General features: G+C 32.1%; 2 protein-coding genes across 2 annotated transcripts in view; one reads left to right on the plus strand and one right to left on the minus strand.

Moving 5' to 3' along the window:
• Window positions 1-7,317, minus strand: part of LOC134281491 (ADAMTS-like protein 4) — a 29,686-nt gene extending 22,369 nt beyond the window's left edge. The window contains exon 1 of the mRNA XM_062763954.1: window positions 6,972-7,317. Coding sequence (XP_062619938.1) covers window positions 6,972-6,985 — 14 coding nt within the window. The 5' untranslated portion in view covers window positions 6,986-7,317. The remainder of the gene's footprint in view (window positions 1-6,971) is intronic.
• A 6,466-nt stretch (window positions 7,318-13,783) lies between these two features.
• LOC134281481 (uncharacterized) lies at window positions 13,784-15,678 on the plus strand. Its single transcript, XM_062763942.1, has 3 exons — window positions 13,784-13,874; window positions 14,979-15,248; window positions 15,489-15,678. The coding sequence occupies exons 1-3, from the start codon at window positions 13,811-13,813 to the stop codon at window positions 15,653-15,655; spliced, it is 501 nt and encodes a 166-aa protein (XP_062619926.1). The 5' UTR covers window positions 13,784-13,810; the 3' UTR covers window positions 15,656-15,678.
• Window positions 15,679-16,494: the final 816 nt, after the last annotated feature.

Here is a 16,494-nt window from a genome sequence, read left to right on the forward strand (position 1 = left end):
ATCGACAGATTTACAATAAAATTAGAGACCCAGAATTTATATCATTTATTGACACATATGATATTATTTTTTTTATCAGAATGTTGGCTTGATGTAAATACTGATATTGACGACAGTCTTATTAATGAAAAATTTTTTCACAAATGTTTTCCTAGAAAATCATGTAAAGGTGGAGGTTTTATGCTTATTTACAAAAAAGAATTACACGATAAGTTGTTGGTGGAGAACATTGTACATGAATCTATTTTATGGGTGAAATGCCAAAACGATATTAATGTTCAAAATACCGAACTTTATATCGGATTTGTTTACATACCGCATGAAAATAATGTTTTTTACAGAAAAAATGATATAGATTTATTTACTACGCTCAATGATGATATATCAATGTACAAAGAAAAGGGGTGTGTTGTACTGAGTGGTGATTTTAATTCACGTATTGGTACATCAGTAGATTTTATAGAATATGATTCGATGGCTACAGAACTGAATAATTTTATTTCACCTGTTATAAACTATAATTACGATGTTGCATTACCAGAAAGAAAGTCACAAGATCTAGTTGTAAATAGTTTTGGAAGGAAATTGTTAGAACTCTGTCGCTCAACCGGTACTCGAGTGTGTAATGGTCGTACATTTGGAGATAAAGATGGTAGATATACATTTTTCAATCATCGTGGAGTGAGTGTTAATGATTTTGCAATTGTATCTGAAAGTTTTTTCCATGTTGTTAATTATTTTCATGTTGAAAATTTTAATGAATGGTCTGACCACGCTCCTCTGCATTTTCAAATTTGTGTCAATGATTCTATTGTGCATCACGATAAGAGAAGTGATGTCAATACACGTTTTGTTAGAACGAAATGGGATGATTTGTTATCCAATGAAATTAAAACTGAATTATGTAGTCATTTACAGCATCTTGCGGGCGCTTTAGATAATGTAGAAATAACAAAAGAAGGTGTCAATAATTGTGTAGAGACATTTACGCAGGTACTTAATGATGTATTTCTCCCATATTGTAGAAAGGAAATAATTATCAATAATACATCCAACCAAAGCAAAAGAAGAAACATAAACAATAAACCTTGGTTTGATGTTAAGTGCGTAGAGTTACGTAAAACTTATTTAAGAAACTTGAATCTGTTTAATAGTTCACGGACACATTTTAACAGAAATGTATTGGTCACTTCTAAGAGAAATTATAAATGATATGAAAGAAAAGTTAAACGAGAATACTTCCGTTACCAAGGAGATCAAATGGAATATATAAGGAAGAAAAATCCAAAAGAATTTTATCGCATTTTCCGCAAACAGAAAAGAAATCTATCGTATGGACCGGATTTGTCGGAATTTTATAACCACTTTAAGGAACTTTCTTCAAATCAACATTCAATGCATGCCCATAGTGAATCGGTGTCTTCAGAAATAGACAATTCTGCATATCCTGAATTGAACAGCCCAATTACCGCAGAGGAGATAACTCGCGTCATCAAACGTTTGAAGAAAGAAAAATCTCCGGGAATAGACAATTTATTGAATGAATATTTTATTGAGTATAATGATATTCTCGTAGTTTACCTTGTGGATTTATTTAATATTGTTTTTACCTCGGGCGTTTTTCCTAAAAGCTGGTCAGAAGGTATCATTACTCCAATTTTTAAAAAGGGAAATATGAATGACTGTAATAACTATAGAGGGATTACACTTGTAAGTTGTCTGTCAAAAATTTTTACATCCTTACTTAATGAGAGATTGAGTACCTGGTCAAATAATTATAGTATTATAACTGATGCACAATTTGGTTTTAAGGCCGGTCATAGTACAACAGATGCTATTTTTGTTCTACACTGGTTAATCAGCCGAGCTGTTAGCAAAGGGAAAAAATTATTCTGCTGTTTCGTAGATTACGAAAAAGCATTTGATAAAATTGATCGAAATATTATGTTATCTAAATTAGCAAAAAGTGGTATCGATTGCCACATGCTGAATATTATTAAATCTTTGTATTCTAATATAAAATCTTGTGTACGACACAGAAATCAATTTTCCCAATTTTTTGGCTGCCATGAGGGTCTGATGCAGGGTGAATCTCTCTCTCCATTTTTGTTCTCTCTGTATGTTAATGATTTTGAGATGGAATTTATAGAGAATATGTGTATTCCCGTAGAAATAAGAGATATTGCTATGTTTTTGATCATGTGTGCAGATGACACTGTGCTTTTCTCAGAGACAGAACAAGGTTTACAAGATATGCTCAATTGTTTAGAGCGATATACAGCAAAGTGGAAACTTAAAGTTAACGTGGATAAAACTAAAATTGTTGTATTTAGAAAAGGTGGTAGATTGAAGAAAAATTACTGTTGGAAGTACGAAAACAAATTGATTGATATTGTTGAAAATTTCAATTACTTAGGAATAACTTTGAATTATAATGGTAAATTTAACAAAACACAAAGTGTACTAGCAGCACAATGTAGAAAGAGTCTAAGTAGTTTAATAACAAAAATGAAACCAATGTATTTGAATGTAAGCACTAAACTGTCATTGTTTGATACATATATTGGTAGTATAGCAAATTATGGTTGCGAAGTTTGGGGGTTTCACCCAGCAGGAGAATTGGAAAGTATCCACTCAGATTTTTGTAAAAGAGTACTAGGTGTTAAAAAAAGCACCACATCTATTATGGTTTATTTTGAACTAGGACAGAAACCATTACAATGGAACAGAAAATTTAGAATGCTGAAGTATTGGCTAAAATTAAAAAATAGCGATAATTGTATTTTAAGAAATATATACAAAGAAATGTTAGATGTGTGTGAATCTAACACTTTTCCTTGCTGGTTGTCACATATAAAAGAACTTGTTGATACATTAGGCTTTGGTTATACATGGAACTGTAAAAATAATTTTAATGAAAAACTTTTTTTGTTTGAGGTGAAACAAAGATTGGATGACATGTTCATACAAGAAGCACGAAGTTATTTTGAAGGTTCTCCGAAGTGCATTTTGTATAAGCATTTAAGTGATAGTTTTGATTTACAATTATATTTAAAAAAGTCAATATCACAAAAATATGCACAACATATCAGTCAATACCGTCTGTCTTCTCACCAACTAGAGATAGAGCGAGGAAGATTTTTTAATATTCCTAGAATAGAAAGATTATGTAAATTTTGTTCAATGTCAGAGGTTGAAGACGAGTATCATTTTATTCTGGTTTGTCCATTTTTTTCTAATGTTAGAAAAGAGTATATTAAGAAATATTATCACCAAAAACCCTCTACCTTTAAACTTGTTCAATTGTTGTCGACAAAAAATGTAACAGAGTTATGTAAACTGGGAAAATATCTTTATAAATGTACAAAATTAAGAGCAGATGTAAATTGAATTGATATTACGACTTTATCCTCACTACTACTATTACTAAACTTATATTATTGTGCTTTTTCTGCTTTATGAATTTAGAATGAATAGTTTGTAAAATTTTTCTATGATCCTGCTTTACTTAATGTTCAAATGATATTGAAATGTTATACATATACTGTACAACTGATTTATGTATATACGTTAAACCTATGAACTGTATGGTTCTTGGTAATAAACAATACAATACAATGACGTCTTAACCAGACTTAATAAATTATACATGTAGCACTTTTGACGCCTTACGCTTTAGGGTTATAGGAAGATCTTGGCATAAGCTAAGGTAATTATTTTCATAAAACACAGGCTACATAGACTTCCTTATTATAATACAATGTTTTTGTCTGATATAAATATTGATGGTGATCAACTTAAGGGGGCCGACTATGGTTTAATTGTGTGAAAACTACAATAGCAAAACTCTCCATTTTTATACCATATATAACATACATTAACTTTAGTGTGCATGCAAAGTTTGGGCGAAATCTACCGTCCAGGTATTTTAAGGGACCATCTCAAAATATAGGTACATTTACTATAGGATTATATAGGAAAATGTCAATTTTAGCACTTGAAAGCAAATTATACAAATACTACAATAGACTTTTTGTTCAAACTGTAATATATGATGCGTAATACTATATTGTACATTATGTGTAAGAAACACAGAATTCTACCGCCTTGTTACCAGAGGGGTCATCTCAAAAGGCCAAAAATCAACGAATTTTCCTGTTTTTATAGAGTACTACAATATATGACGGGCACAAGGGTATTATATGAAAAAATATAAGAATAATGGAGAAATTCTCAAATTTCTATGTTTTAAATTTCAAGAGCGTACGTTTAATACTTTTTATTTGATAACATTTTTATTACCACTTTCTTTAAGAGCTTTAGCTTATCATAACGTCAAAAACACACTGAAACGACGTCAACTTACCTTTCAGTTGCAAAATTTGTTAAAAATTCAGTTATATAAAATTGTTTTTACATTTTTGAACCTGTAATTTCTTAATTTTGTTTAATTTTATTAATCAAGTGAAAAAAGGTGCATTAAAACAGTATTATATGCTTTATTTTGCTATGATGCGCGAAGTATTGCGCAATGGAAACTATAGTCGGCCCCCGTAAGGACGTTCGATCCTGAGATTTTGAGTGGATTTTGGTCGTGTCCTTTATTTATGAAATCCTTTATCATTTTTAAGTTCTAACATTAAATCTGAATTCTACAATGCAAATTGTACTATATATAATGAAAAAACCGCGAATAAATTCCATTTAAGTAGAATTAATATAGGGACTATATTTTGTGGCGGAAGGATTTTTAGACGAAAATGATCAGTTTTTCCCCTTTTAAACTATAACAGTACTTTTAATTCTGGATTCCTATTTTTCCATGCTGGTTGCACGCAAAGCTGTTTTTGGCTGTGAAATGTGTTATGCTGGTTCTGAAATATCTGTTAAATAATTTCTGATGAATTCTTTCAACAAAGTGTGACAAATATAGTAAATATATTCTGAAAATCCGGGGGAAAATTGAGTTAATTTTAACGTAAAATTGACACTTTTTTGGTAATATCTGAAAATTTACATCAAATACCCCCACTTTTGATGTTATTTTCTAAATATTCAAGATAACTTCGACCTATTTGCTTAAAATCAGAAAAAGTTTAAGACTTTAAAATAATTTTCTTGCTTACTAAATTTCCGATGCCAGAAAAATCACATTTTATTAGTGCAGAAAGGTCAAATAATTGATTAAATGCGAAGCAATTTGAAACTTTTTCTTATTAATCACAATTTTAAAATGTCTTTTTCTAAACAGATTTAGAGTTCACTTTGTTTCATGCATTAATTTGATAAAAATATTGGAGGGAACACGTCGAAGATGTAATTTTTAATTAGACACAAATTTCAGTGCAAAAAGGTCATATTACATGACTGTAGCGCCAAAAGAAGCATATTGACCCGATTTTTTTTATTTGAATTTTAATTATGCTATGTATGTAGAACCTAAAAATATACTTGGCAAAAAAAGTTTAAGACTTTAAATATCAGGATCGAACGTCGTTAAGAATGACTACATTGTTTTTACTATAGATTTCTGCAATTTTATCCCGTTTGTCCGCTCATGACAAGGAGCACACGCCGGGAGTCCCTGGTTGACTGGGGATGCTTACTCCTCCATGGCACCTGATCCAACACCTAATGTTTTAGATTTTCGTGACTGCTCTACTCCCAATTTGTATTTGATCAATGACATTTGATCCTAATGATACTTTTTATTACCTTCATTTTTCATTTCTTTCTTTGGTCTCCTTCGAAACAATAGACAAAAATGTATATAAAAATTCTTTCAGGCTATGCAAAAGTAGTTCGTCTTTTTTTTTTTGATAAATCAATTTCATGTAACTTTTTAAACCATGTGTCCTTGCTAAAACGTTTTCCTTTGGGACTGATCCTTTAATTGGCGTCTAATAACATAAATGTTAAACAAACAAGATGTTTGAACAGCTTTAACAGATTCCGTAAAAAAAAAAATTATGCAATATGACTACAGTTTCGAGATGAGCTTGGGAGGTAATTGTACGATTTATCACCTTTAATACTACTATCATATTGTAATTATTAAATTTACTGGGTGGTAGTAAATACAAAAAAATTACCGAATGAAAACATTTTTTTTTTTAATTTATTTAGTACCGCCTAGAAAATTTCAAAATTACTATATGACACTACCGAAGTATATTTCAGACATAGACATGCAAACATCTATATCATATATATTTATGCTATCTGTTTGAGCAATCAATTTTTGTTTATTATCAATCAATCGATTTAACATGAAAGATAGAATATTACATATACATGTAGGCTATATTATATAAAATGATAAACACAGCTAACTACAAATGGGATCTGCATTTGTGGGGGCTTTCACTACATTAAAAAGAGGAGTTAAGCTATTGAAACAGCGGGGCGTAATCGTTAAGCTTTTTATATGAAGAGGGTATTAGATGTTAAAATGAAAAAGTTGTGATATGGATGTAAAGGAATGTTTATTACATTTACACGAGTTGGTCCTGTAAACCAGAGATTGGGATAAGAATCAGAATTTACAATATACTGGTCTTAGATATATATGTACGTTTCCTCAAAATTAACGGGTTGTTTGGGTTCAAAAATTTAATCATTCTGAAAATCTTCAAGAATTTAAAACATTTAGGTGTTTTCTTGTCAAAATCTATTAAGGAAAAAAATATGGGTGCAATACCATTTTGCACAGGGGCGCATTTCTTTCTCTCTACAAAAACATTTACAGGGTTATTTAGTAGAAGAAATGTGTTCAATGTTAAAAGACAGTCCTTAGCCCTGGATATCAGTTGCCGACATCACAACCCTCCATTCAAAGAAGAGACATACATGAACGTCTTTCTCAATAGCTTTAGACATATCAGTAGTATCAATTTTCGTAAATTCAAAGATAACAAACTAGCTAATTACATGTACAGCAAATTAACATGCAATGATTAAATGGCCCTTACCTGTTTCTCTTCATTTTGGACGATCTGTTTTATTCCGAATTTATTTTGCAGTTTTATTGTTTCTCAAAATTCCTGTCAAATACGAATTCACAATCTTTTTTACGGAAAAAACGTGAAAGAAGCTTGAAAGTTTTCTCTAAGAAATTGAAATTATATTGTAGTCACTTTCTTGATTGAAGCTAATAGCATTTTCAATTTGTCACACATAACCGAAGCAGTTTTACATAATCTCATACAGCAAATACAAGCACATGAACATAACTATCACACTATTCACGAGAAATTTCCTCTTTCTCGTCTTATGCAGAGTTTAAGTTAAAACGCGTAGGAGAAGAGGGGAACAAAAAATCCCTGCACATAACACGCTTCATGCTTGACGGCGCACATAATTTGTCAAAGGGCATACCAACCAGAGACGGAATACACTGCACAAAGAGGAAGATATTCGGCTCAGGGTTGTTCCGCAGGCAACCGGGAAATTGTCGAAGGGAGGATTTCTTTTTCTTTGATGGATGCCCGACTGGATTTTACTTTTGACCCCCTGGACTCTTAAGCTTTGTAGTTGACAATTTCAAAAGATATATCTAGTTTAATTCAAAAAGGGAGATTTAATTTTAAGCACACAATCGATGACTGAAATATATGATAGAATTTTTACAGTACCCTAATTTCTAATAAGAGATGATTATAGTTATGCCTTTTCCAGATTTTCAACAAGTGAAAGTCGGTGAAATAAGCACTTGATAGCATGCTTAGATTAATTCTTAATTTCATATCATTTGAAACTTACAATATAAATGAAATTTTTATCATTCAGCTAAAATTGTAAAACATGACTTACAGGTACTAAAATAGTTCAAATTCCCTTTTAAATTGCGAGATGAGGTAATGGCGGCTGTCAAGCTGCATCAGAATCTGTATCCGTAGCACTGAGATGTGCCATGGATAACCAATCTCAAGTGAAGTTTGATTTTCAAGATCTCACATCAGTCTCCAATATCTCAATGGTTTACCATTACCGGGGGTGTAAATCTTGATGTAAATCACGACTTGAAAGGTTTCACTCAAAAATTATGTACCATCATCCCTCGTCTTCAACAAACTTGAAGTGATGCACAATTAATTGAAATATAACATGCACAGTTTTTATACCATATAATGTTTCCAAGTGAAAAGCTTCAAAAAGGTTATTCTTTATAAAGATCATTACTACAACTGCATTTATACATGTACAGAGATAATTTAAACTATCCCAAACTCCCCTTTTATTAAAGGATGAAGTGATTCAAAATTTCTGTTGTTTTTACACCCAGTGAGTGAATTTCATAAACCATGTCTGTACTGGATTTCCAAACTTCATAAATAATTTTAGAAACAGAGATATACTCAGTATTCAGTTATTGTTCTACCAAAAGCTGAAGCCCTATCTTCAAAATGTTTCTTTTAGAAAAAAGAAACATTTATCGGTCTTTAGAAGAAGGTTAAAGCTGATCATTCTGATATTCTACAAACAATTCATAACATGCATAATTAAAATTATAACAAAAGGCTAACAACTGGCTTGAAACAAGCTAGTCAAACATCGATTTAGTTATCGAAGTTGTCTCAATTGCTGCTTCTTCTATGAAATTGGAACTCAGATATTTTCATATCAACTCTTTAGACATCTAAAAAATTAATTTGTTAAAAATTATTTTGATTCTACAAACAAATAGTCTGAAGCTTATATTATATAGATACTAGAGTTCTTCATTGACAATTTGGTGACTTGATCTTTCAGATAACTTTTCCCAAATAAGGGCTAAAATTGCAGTCCTAACTAACCTTTTATATTCTTATGAAAGAGTTTGTTTGTAACATCTACATGTGAAGAAAAATCTTCCTAAATTCTTTTATTCGAAATTAAGTTAGATGGGGACATTTTATTAAATACTATTCATTTTTAATTTCACTTCATTTTTCATTTAAGAAAGCTTGTTTACAAGCAAAAATACATAGTAGGTTACAATAATTGCCTTAGCAAGCCTCTTTTCTTTATTTCTCACCAAAATATTGACAGTAGTAAAGGAGAGATTTCAGAACTGTAAAACAATATATTTGAGATGTGTAAATCAGATGCCGATACATAAAAACTCCAAGAAACTTTTAGAAAATTTGAAAACTTTTAGAAAATTCGTTTAAAGTCATCATTTCGCGTGGTTTTATGGTCGATACAATGCCCTTACCAGCAATACAAGTCAAATACTGATTGCATGCCTTTTTTTTACTGCACTGTAAAAGCCAGTATTTAACACACTAAATCTTTCTCCGAATTTTTCCGTTGTTGGTGTGACCTGAAGACAGGGAATGCTAACTCCTCCATGGCACCTGATCCAGACATTTTTTTGGAGATTCCTGTTTGCTCTACTCTAGATTTATATTGTTTAAATAAACTTTGAGCTTGAATACTCTTCTTTATTTTCATATTTCATCCATTTATAAGTTACTTTCATTCATATATCGACTCAATATATCACCGTAAACAAGAGATATTACAGAGTTTGACACATCTGTTTCATATTTGGAACTATTACATAAAGAAGGTGTTAATGGTAACCTAACAATAAAACTTTATGAACTAAACATCATGACTTCAATTTCTCAACTGTCAATTTTCCTTATTTAAGCAGAAATATACCCTTATAACCTGCTTATGGGGTTAAGTCAATTTCGAAAGTTCTGCGGTCAGTACCATGTCAAGAAATGCAACCCAAATTCAAATGCTGAGTGATCACTTCATTTTTTTTTTTTTTTTTTTTTTTTTATCTATTTGTTAGGCCATTATTTACGCACTGAATTGTTAAAGGATTTTTCCGCTTTCTCGGGCATGACAAGAAATACACGGCAGGTGTGATCGGTCGAAATGGGATCCTCACTCCTCCACGGCACTTGATCCCACCTATGATGGTTTGGAGGTCCGTGTTTCCTCTGCTCCGGATTTGTATTGTTTTAATGCATTTATGAGCTTGAAGGAGAAACTTCAGAAACACTGTGCAATAATATATTGGTGTAAATAAGATGTACATACTTTAAAATTCCAAGGAACTTTTGGAAAAATTGAAGTCATAACATTTTACAAAAATCAATATCCTCAAAACCTAAGACCTCTCAGCTCTATATTCAACTATTTCCCACAATTAATTAGAATCTAGTCTCTCTGACATCATTGACAGGTGCTTTTTTAAAAATAAATATGACTGAATATGACTGAATTTGTAAAATTATTAAATGTATACATGTATATTGAAGCAAATAAAAAAATTCTAATATGGATATAAAGATTTGATTGCTATTCTTTATTATGTACATAGAAGATTCTTTTTATAAAGGATATTCATCACACTGTGATGATGATTTTATGAGTTTAAAAAACATTCTGATTGCACACACAAGTACTGTGAAGTCGATATCAAAATACTTTGAGTTTCTGATTGACAAAATCTATGCATTTTTTGGAGATCAGGTTTTCCAACAATCTGTTTGAATTCCCATCAGTACCAATTTCGACCCTTTATTATTATCAGACCTTTTTTGTACTCATATATAGCAAAGTGATTTGAATTTAATACAAAGAAAAAATAGAAGAAAAAAATATTTGCTGTGGCCTTCAACTCGACATTTAGAGATATCGACGAGGTATTATCTATTAACAACTACATGTATTAACAATAATTATTTCCATTCATATGTCAACAAGATATACGAGGGGTGATCAAAAAGTTAGCAAACTATCTCTATATCTACAAAACCACATTAGAATGAAATTCGGTACACACATAGCCATACACAAGGTTTATAAATAGCATATGCTGAATAAAGTTTCTCTCCTTGTTTGTGACGTCACAATGTGAAAATGACGTCACTATTTAGGTCACTTGTGACGAAAAATGGTTGTCTCAGTCGAACTCGTTCAACAGACGACTGTACAATTTATTGTAATATCTTAGAAATCCCTCTACAGTTAGTTTCGTTTTCCCCAGACTCTCGCTCTTGAGACTTTGTCCGAGCGAAGGGCAAAGTCTCGAGAGCGAGAGTCTGGGGAAAACGAGACTCGGGCAAAGTCTCAACAGCGAGAGTCTGGGGAAAACGAGACTACTCTACAGTATCATATAATAATTTGTACACAGTTTATTGAGATAAATGAGTTCCTATAAATTCAATTTAATGATTGGATTAATCGTTTTAGTGAAGGAAGGCTGGTGGTTAAAAATGATACTTGCCATCTTTCCCAGTGAAAGCAAGTTTGAAAAGATATGTATTTTTAATTAAGCAATTTGCTATCAAAGACCTCCAATTAGCACTTTGAAAAGTAGTTGAATATGTGAACAATGATATAAGTATTAAATACCTAAGACATCGTTTACTTTAGATTTTAAACATATTAGATTAGATATGATAAAAAGGATGCACCCATTCTCTATCCACCTTGAACAAAGGTCTCTCCTGAGACAGAAGATTTGTGTTTTAATGGTTGCCATGCTTATTTTTGGAAAGGATGTTATTATCCACCCATTCTGTTGCCGAGATATGACCATTTCTGACAAATTAACTGTTCTTGTCATAAAAAATAACTCACATGGAAAGAAATATAAAACTCGGAAAAATCTTTTAACTTTTGTGACAGAACGCTACGGAGGGGGTCACGTGACCGCCAATATCACGTTATTCGCGCATGCGCAGAACGGTGGTTGATGTGCATTAAAATCGGGGAGGATTAAGTTAAAATATAATCAACATTAAAACCAAATATTGTTTCTTGTATGGAAGCTATTCAATTAGTTTGCGAACTTTTTGATCACCCCTCGTATCTCTGTGAGCTTGAAATTAAAGATACCACAGCCGTCTGACGCGTCTCTTTCATTATACCCCCCGCTTGAAAAGCGGGAGGGTATATAGTAATCGTTAATTCCGTCCGTCTGTCCGTCTGTACGTCCGTCCGTCCGTCTGTCCGTCCGTCTGTTACGCTTTGGGGTACCCATCTCTTATCCTCAACTCCTCTTAAACCACTGAGTGAAATTTAATGAAACTTTCACAGAATCTTTATTACATATTGCCATTGTGCACCTCCTATTTTATTTTTTGATCCGACAAATATTTTGGGTTTCCTGGCCACCGCAAAACATGGACTTTGCCATTATAATCATATGGGAGGCGGGGGGTATCATTTAGTGAGCTCATTGCTCACAGTACCTCTAGTTTTTGGATATTTTACTAGAAAAGATTAGGTTACTTATGGTAACCTAGTAACAATAAGGCTTTATGATAATCGTAATGACTTCTACTTTTCAATAGTCGACGTCCCTTACTTATTCAGCAATATACCCTTATCATCCGCATAATTCTGGGGTTAATCTCTACGTTGATTCGATACGCAAAAGCATGTTATATATGTATGAACCATTTCTTTCAAAAAGCAGGTGAGTTATTAGCAATAAAGTTGATGAAATATGAAGCAAGAATATCAACAGTTTTATTTAAATTCATCAGTTTTTAAGTTCTAAGGTCGACACAATTCAGCAAATGCAATCTATTATTGCAGTCAAATACTGACTGATGTTTTTCATACTAATCGTTAGGCCATTATTTACACACTGAATAATTGTCTACAGAATTTTCCTGTATTCCCTGATCATGACGGGCCGGTGATATACGGTGGGTGCAACCGGACGAAAGGGGATGCTTACTTTTCCATGGCACCTGATCCCACCTCTGATGTTTCAGAAGTCATTGTTTGCTCTGCTCCCGATTTGTTATTATTTGAATGGATTTTTGAGCTTGAATTCTTTTCTTTATCTCCATATGTTCCTTATTTTTGTAGAACTTTACATCCTGTTAGGGAAATTCAATTGTGCAGAATGTAAAAATAGACCCTAAAAATGTTCCCATGCAGAAACTTTTCAGAAACAAAAATTCATATAATTTCTTATGCCTTTTTCAAGGATATAAGCATTTCCCCCATTTTTCTCCAATTTTATGGCTTGAGCAGGCTTAAAGTTGCTAAGCTATTCATTCATGAGAGGGCAACTATTTTAGTAGGATACGTAGAAAAAATATTATTTTTATTGAATTTTATTTACATTTGTATTAGGCATCTCCAAAAGTCTTGTGTGTAGTTCCAGTTTCATCTTTTTCTAAAACTGTAAATCGTTTTTGATACCGTTTTGCTAGAATTGTTATCATCAAAATTCTATCAGCACTGTGAATATTTAGAGCAAAATCGACACAGATTCCCATAAATGTGTCAGTATATTTAGCGGCAGGAGACAGTGAGTAATTAACCTTTGTTTAATAAACAGAAATGCCAACAATTCATACCATAGGCTAGACTGTTTTGAATGTTGTGAAATTTTTTGCCAAAACAATGCCACCAATTGAATTCAACCCACTGAATGGACATATATATGTATATCAACACAATATCATTTTCCCACAAATTTGCCCCATTATATAAGCCTCCTGGACAGAAGTAGATTTGCCTCTCAATGAAATGAATAAGGTAAGATAAAATTGGGCTGTATGCTTCACTAGAACAAACAAACATTTATTCCTTTTCATTTTATTGTATCTTCATGTATTTCTTACATTTATGTTGATAGATTGGTAGATTAAAAAAATTTTCGTGTCATTTTCATAATTTCAAGAACCTGTAAATTATACAGAAACTTTTCGATATAGAAAAATCGTTATGGAAAAAAGCAAAACACATACTTACTGGGTTTTAATTTTTAATTTATTATTTTCTTTTTATTTTTTCATTATTTATGTACAGTTGTGTATTTTGATATTTCTAGTTGGTAGAAATGCTTTTTACGTACCGGTTTAACGTTTTTGGAAAGTTGCCTATTGTCTTTTTCATCCTTTCAGGTAAGCATAAAAAAATATATGGAATGTGCAGTATGATTTAATCTGAATAAAATATTTCATGCTTCTTTAATTGACGAGTTTGTGTAAATAGTTTTTGCTCTGTCTGTTTTTTCCGAAAATTAAAGTTTAACCTAGGCCCCAACTTTTGATTGTTAAGATCAAGGGCTTTCATATTTGACGTGCACATTCTCGTTTCACATTTTCTTATGTACCTATATATGTGACTTCTTGATCTTAGAGTTTGAACCATTCTTGCAAAATTTTACGAAACTTAAACCTTGGCCATAACTTTTTATCAGTTCGTGAGAGGGTTTTCATACATCCCACATGTATATTTTGTGATTAGACCTTTTCTTGGGTACCAACAATTTATCTTGGCTTATTTTTGAAAAACTTTAACTTTAAGCATAACTTTTGAAAGTTTGGTGCTAAGGAAGGCTTCATACTTACGTGTGCATTCTTTGTGAAGAAGCCTTCCTCGGGTATACATATATTTACCTGCCCTTTGAATTTGATCTACTTTTGGAAAAAATAATCTTGGTCATAGGTTTGATTGGTTAGAGTTAGGGTTTGCATATTTCACATATACATGTGTTCCTTCCTTGGTTATCAACATTTCAATCCTTTGATCTTGACCTTTGAGGTTGACCCACTATTGCAAAAACTTAAACTTTGGCCAGATCTTTTTAATTCCATTAGGTGAACATTGGCGATAAACCTATTTTGAAAAACTTCCATCTTAACCATAATTTCTGAATTTATAATTGGTGAAACTACTTTCATACGTCACAGGTGTATTCTTTGTGACAAGAACTTTCTTTGGGTACCAACATTTATTATCTCTTGGCATTACTTTGATTTGCAAATCGATAGACCTTAACCTTCGCCATTTATAAAATTAGCTGTTATACGGGGACATTGGTGTTTCACAGGGTTAAAACAATTCTTGTTTCCAGTTAAAGTTTCTTTTGCTACTGTAAATTACCCTTTCAAAAAGTAATTTTGAACACATGAGATTCCTTTATTCATCAACCTCTAAATCTTCATTTTAATTGTATTTTTAATGATCAAAAGACATAAAAGACTTCGTCCTTGTAATTTTAGAATTCAGTTTCACGGCTGCTGACTGGTATACAGAGATATGCAATGCTGGGATGTGTTTTAATGATGATGCGGTATGTCTCCGTTCCTGTGATCAGATCTGTGGGGAACACAGTGGGCGGGGCTTCTGTAATTATGACCCTTTTATACGTATTCACATGTGCTGGTGTGGTTATGACCGATCAGAAACAACAACAACAACAACAATACGAACAACGAGTTCCACACCTTTACCTGTACCCGCTCTAGCCAATCACAGAGCTACTCTGACGGGTAATAACATCAGTAACTATGCTACTTTCTGCATTGTGTTTAAAATATAAAACCATATTTCACAATCGTGCTCAAAACTGCTTTTTAAAAAGGGGAAAATAAGTACTACGGCAATTTCTTGCATTTTATGATAAAACGCCTATCAACTATCATGAAAAATGTTTATCATCGTAAATAAAATGAACTGTAAATAACATGAATTAATTTAACGGAAGCTTTTATGCGTTTTGCTGTTGACAGAATCAGAGGATTGTGGGAGCTCTCAATGTTTTGCTAACAGAGACACATGTGACAGCTATTGTCCCATCCGGTGTCATCCCCAGCTCTACTCCTGTGATCTGAGATGGCATGGTCGTTTTAAATGCCTGTGTATTCAGGAAGTTATTGTTCAAAGTTTGAAGTCATAAACCACAGATATATAAATTTTCAATGAAACTTTATGGCTGCTCACCATTTGCTTTCTTACCTACAGGAAAAAGTATCATACCACGTTTCACAAAATAGTGAAAACACATATAGGTTTTATGAACATGTTAAATAAATACTAAAAATAATTTATAAACATTTGTTATTTTTGACTGAAATCAAATATGAAAAGAAAAAAAAATGTTGGTTTCTTCTTGTTGTTCCTTTAAATTGGATGATTACAGATCACAGTGTCTCCTTGAAGAATCTGGCACTAGATTTATTGGCAGATCAGGAACTACCAAGCCAGTAGAGGCTACTGCATCTTAACCGTCCCTATCTTTAATATCTGGCTTAAAATGAGGATTTTGTTCTGAACTGAGAACCTACGTATATATGGCACGCCAAATTCACAAAAATGAGCTGAACATAGTTTCACAGTTGATAAACTAAGTTCCGTACGTTACCGTAAATAGTTAACAATTCGTTAACTATAGTTTTCATCTTTAAAACTATATTTAACGGTTGTTAACTATAGTTTACGAATGCTAATCTAAGTTTATCTGTCTGTAATAAAGCGTTAACAATAGATTTTGTAAACTATAATTTACAATCGTAAACTATAGTTAAGAGTTGTTAATCATAGTTTCACAAATCGAAACTATATTTATCCGTTAACAGTTAACTACAGTTAAGAGTTGTTAATCATAGTTTCACAAATCGAAACTATATTTATCTATGGCACGCCAAATTCACAAAAAATGAGCTAATCATAGTTTCACAATCGATAAACTAGGTTTATCGGTTGTAAACTATAGTTTACAAATCGTAAACTATAGTT

The sequence above is a fragment of the Saccostrea cucullata genome, unplaced genomic scaffold (genome assembly GCF_032062105.1).
Source record: "Saccostrea cucullata isolate Sc308-1 unplaced genomic scaffold, CSIRO_AGI_Scuc_v1 ctg924, whole genome shotgun sequence".
NCBI classification, from domain to species: Eukaryota; Metazoa; Mollusca; class Bivalvia; order Ostreida; family Ostreidae; genus Saccostrea; species Saccostrea cuccullata.

Coding starts and splice junctions, on each gene's coding strand:
- LOC134281481 (XM_062763942.1), top strand. CDS start 13,811: ATGCTTTTTACGTACCGGTTTAACGTTTTTGGAAAGTTGCCTATTGTC. Junction 13,875..14,978: donor TGTCTTTTTCATCCTTTCAG/GTAAGCATAAAA, acceptor TTGTAATTTTAG/AATTCAGTTTCACGGCTGCT. Junction 15,249..15,488: donor TCACAGAGCTACTCTGACGG/GTAATAACATCA, acceptor TGCTGTTGACAG/AATCAGAGGATTGTGGGAGC.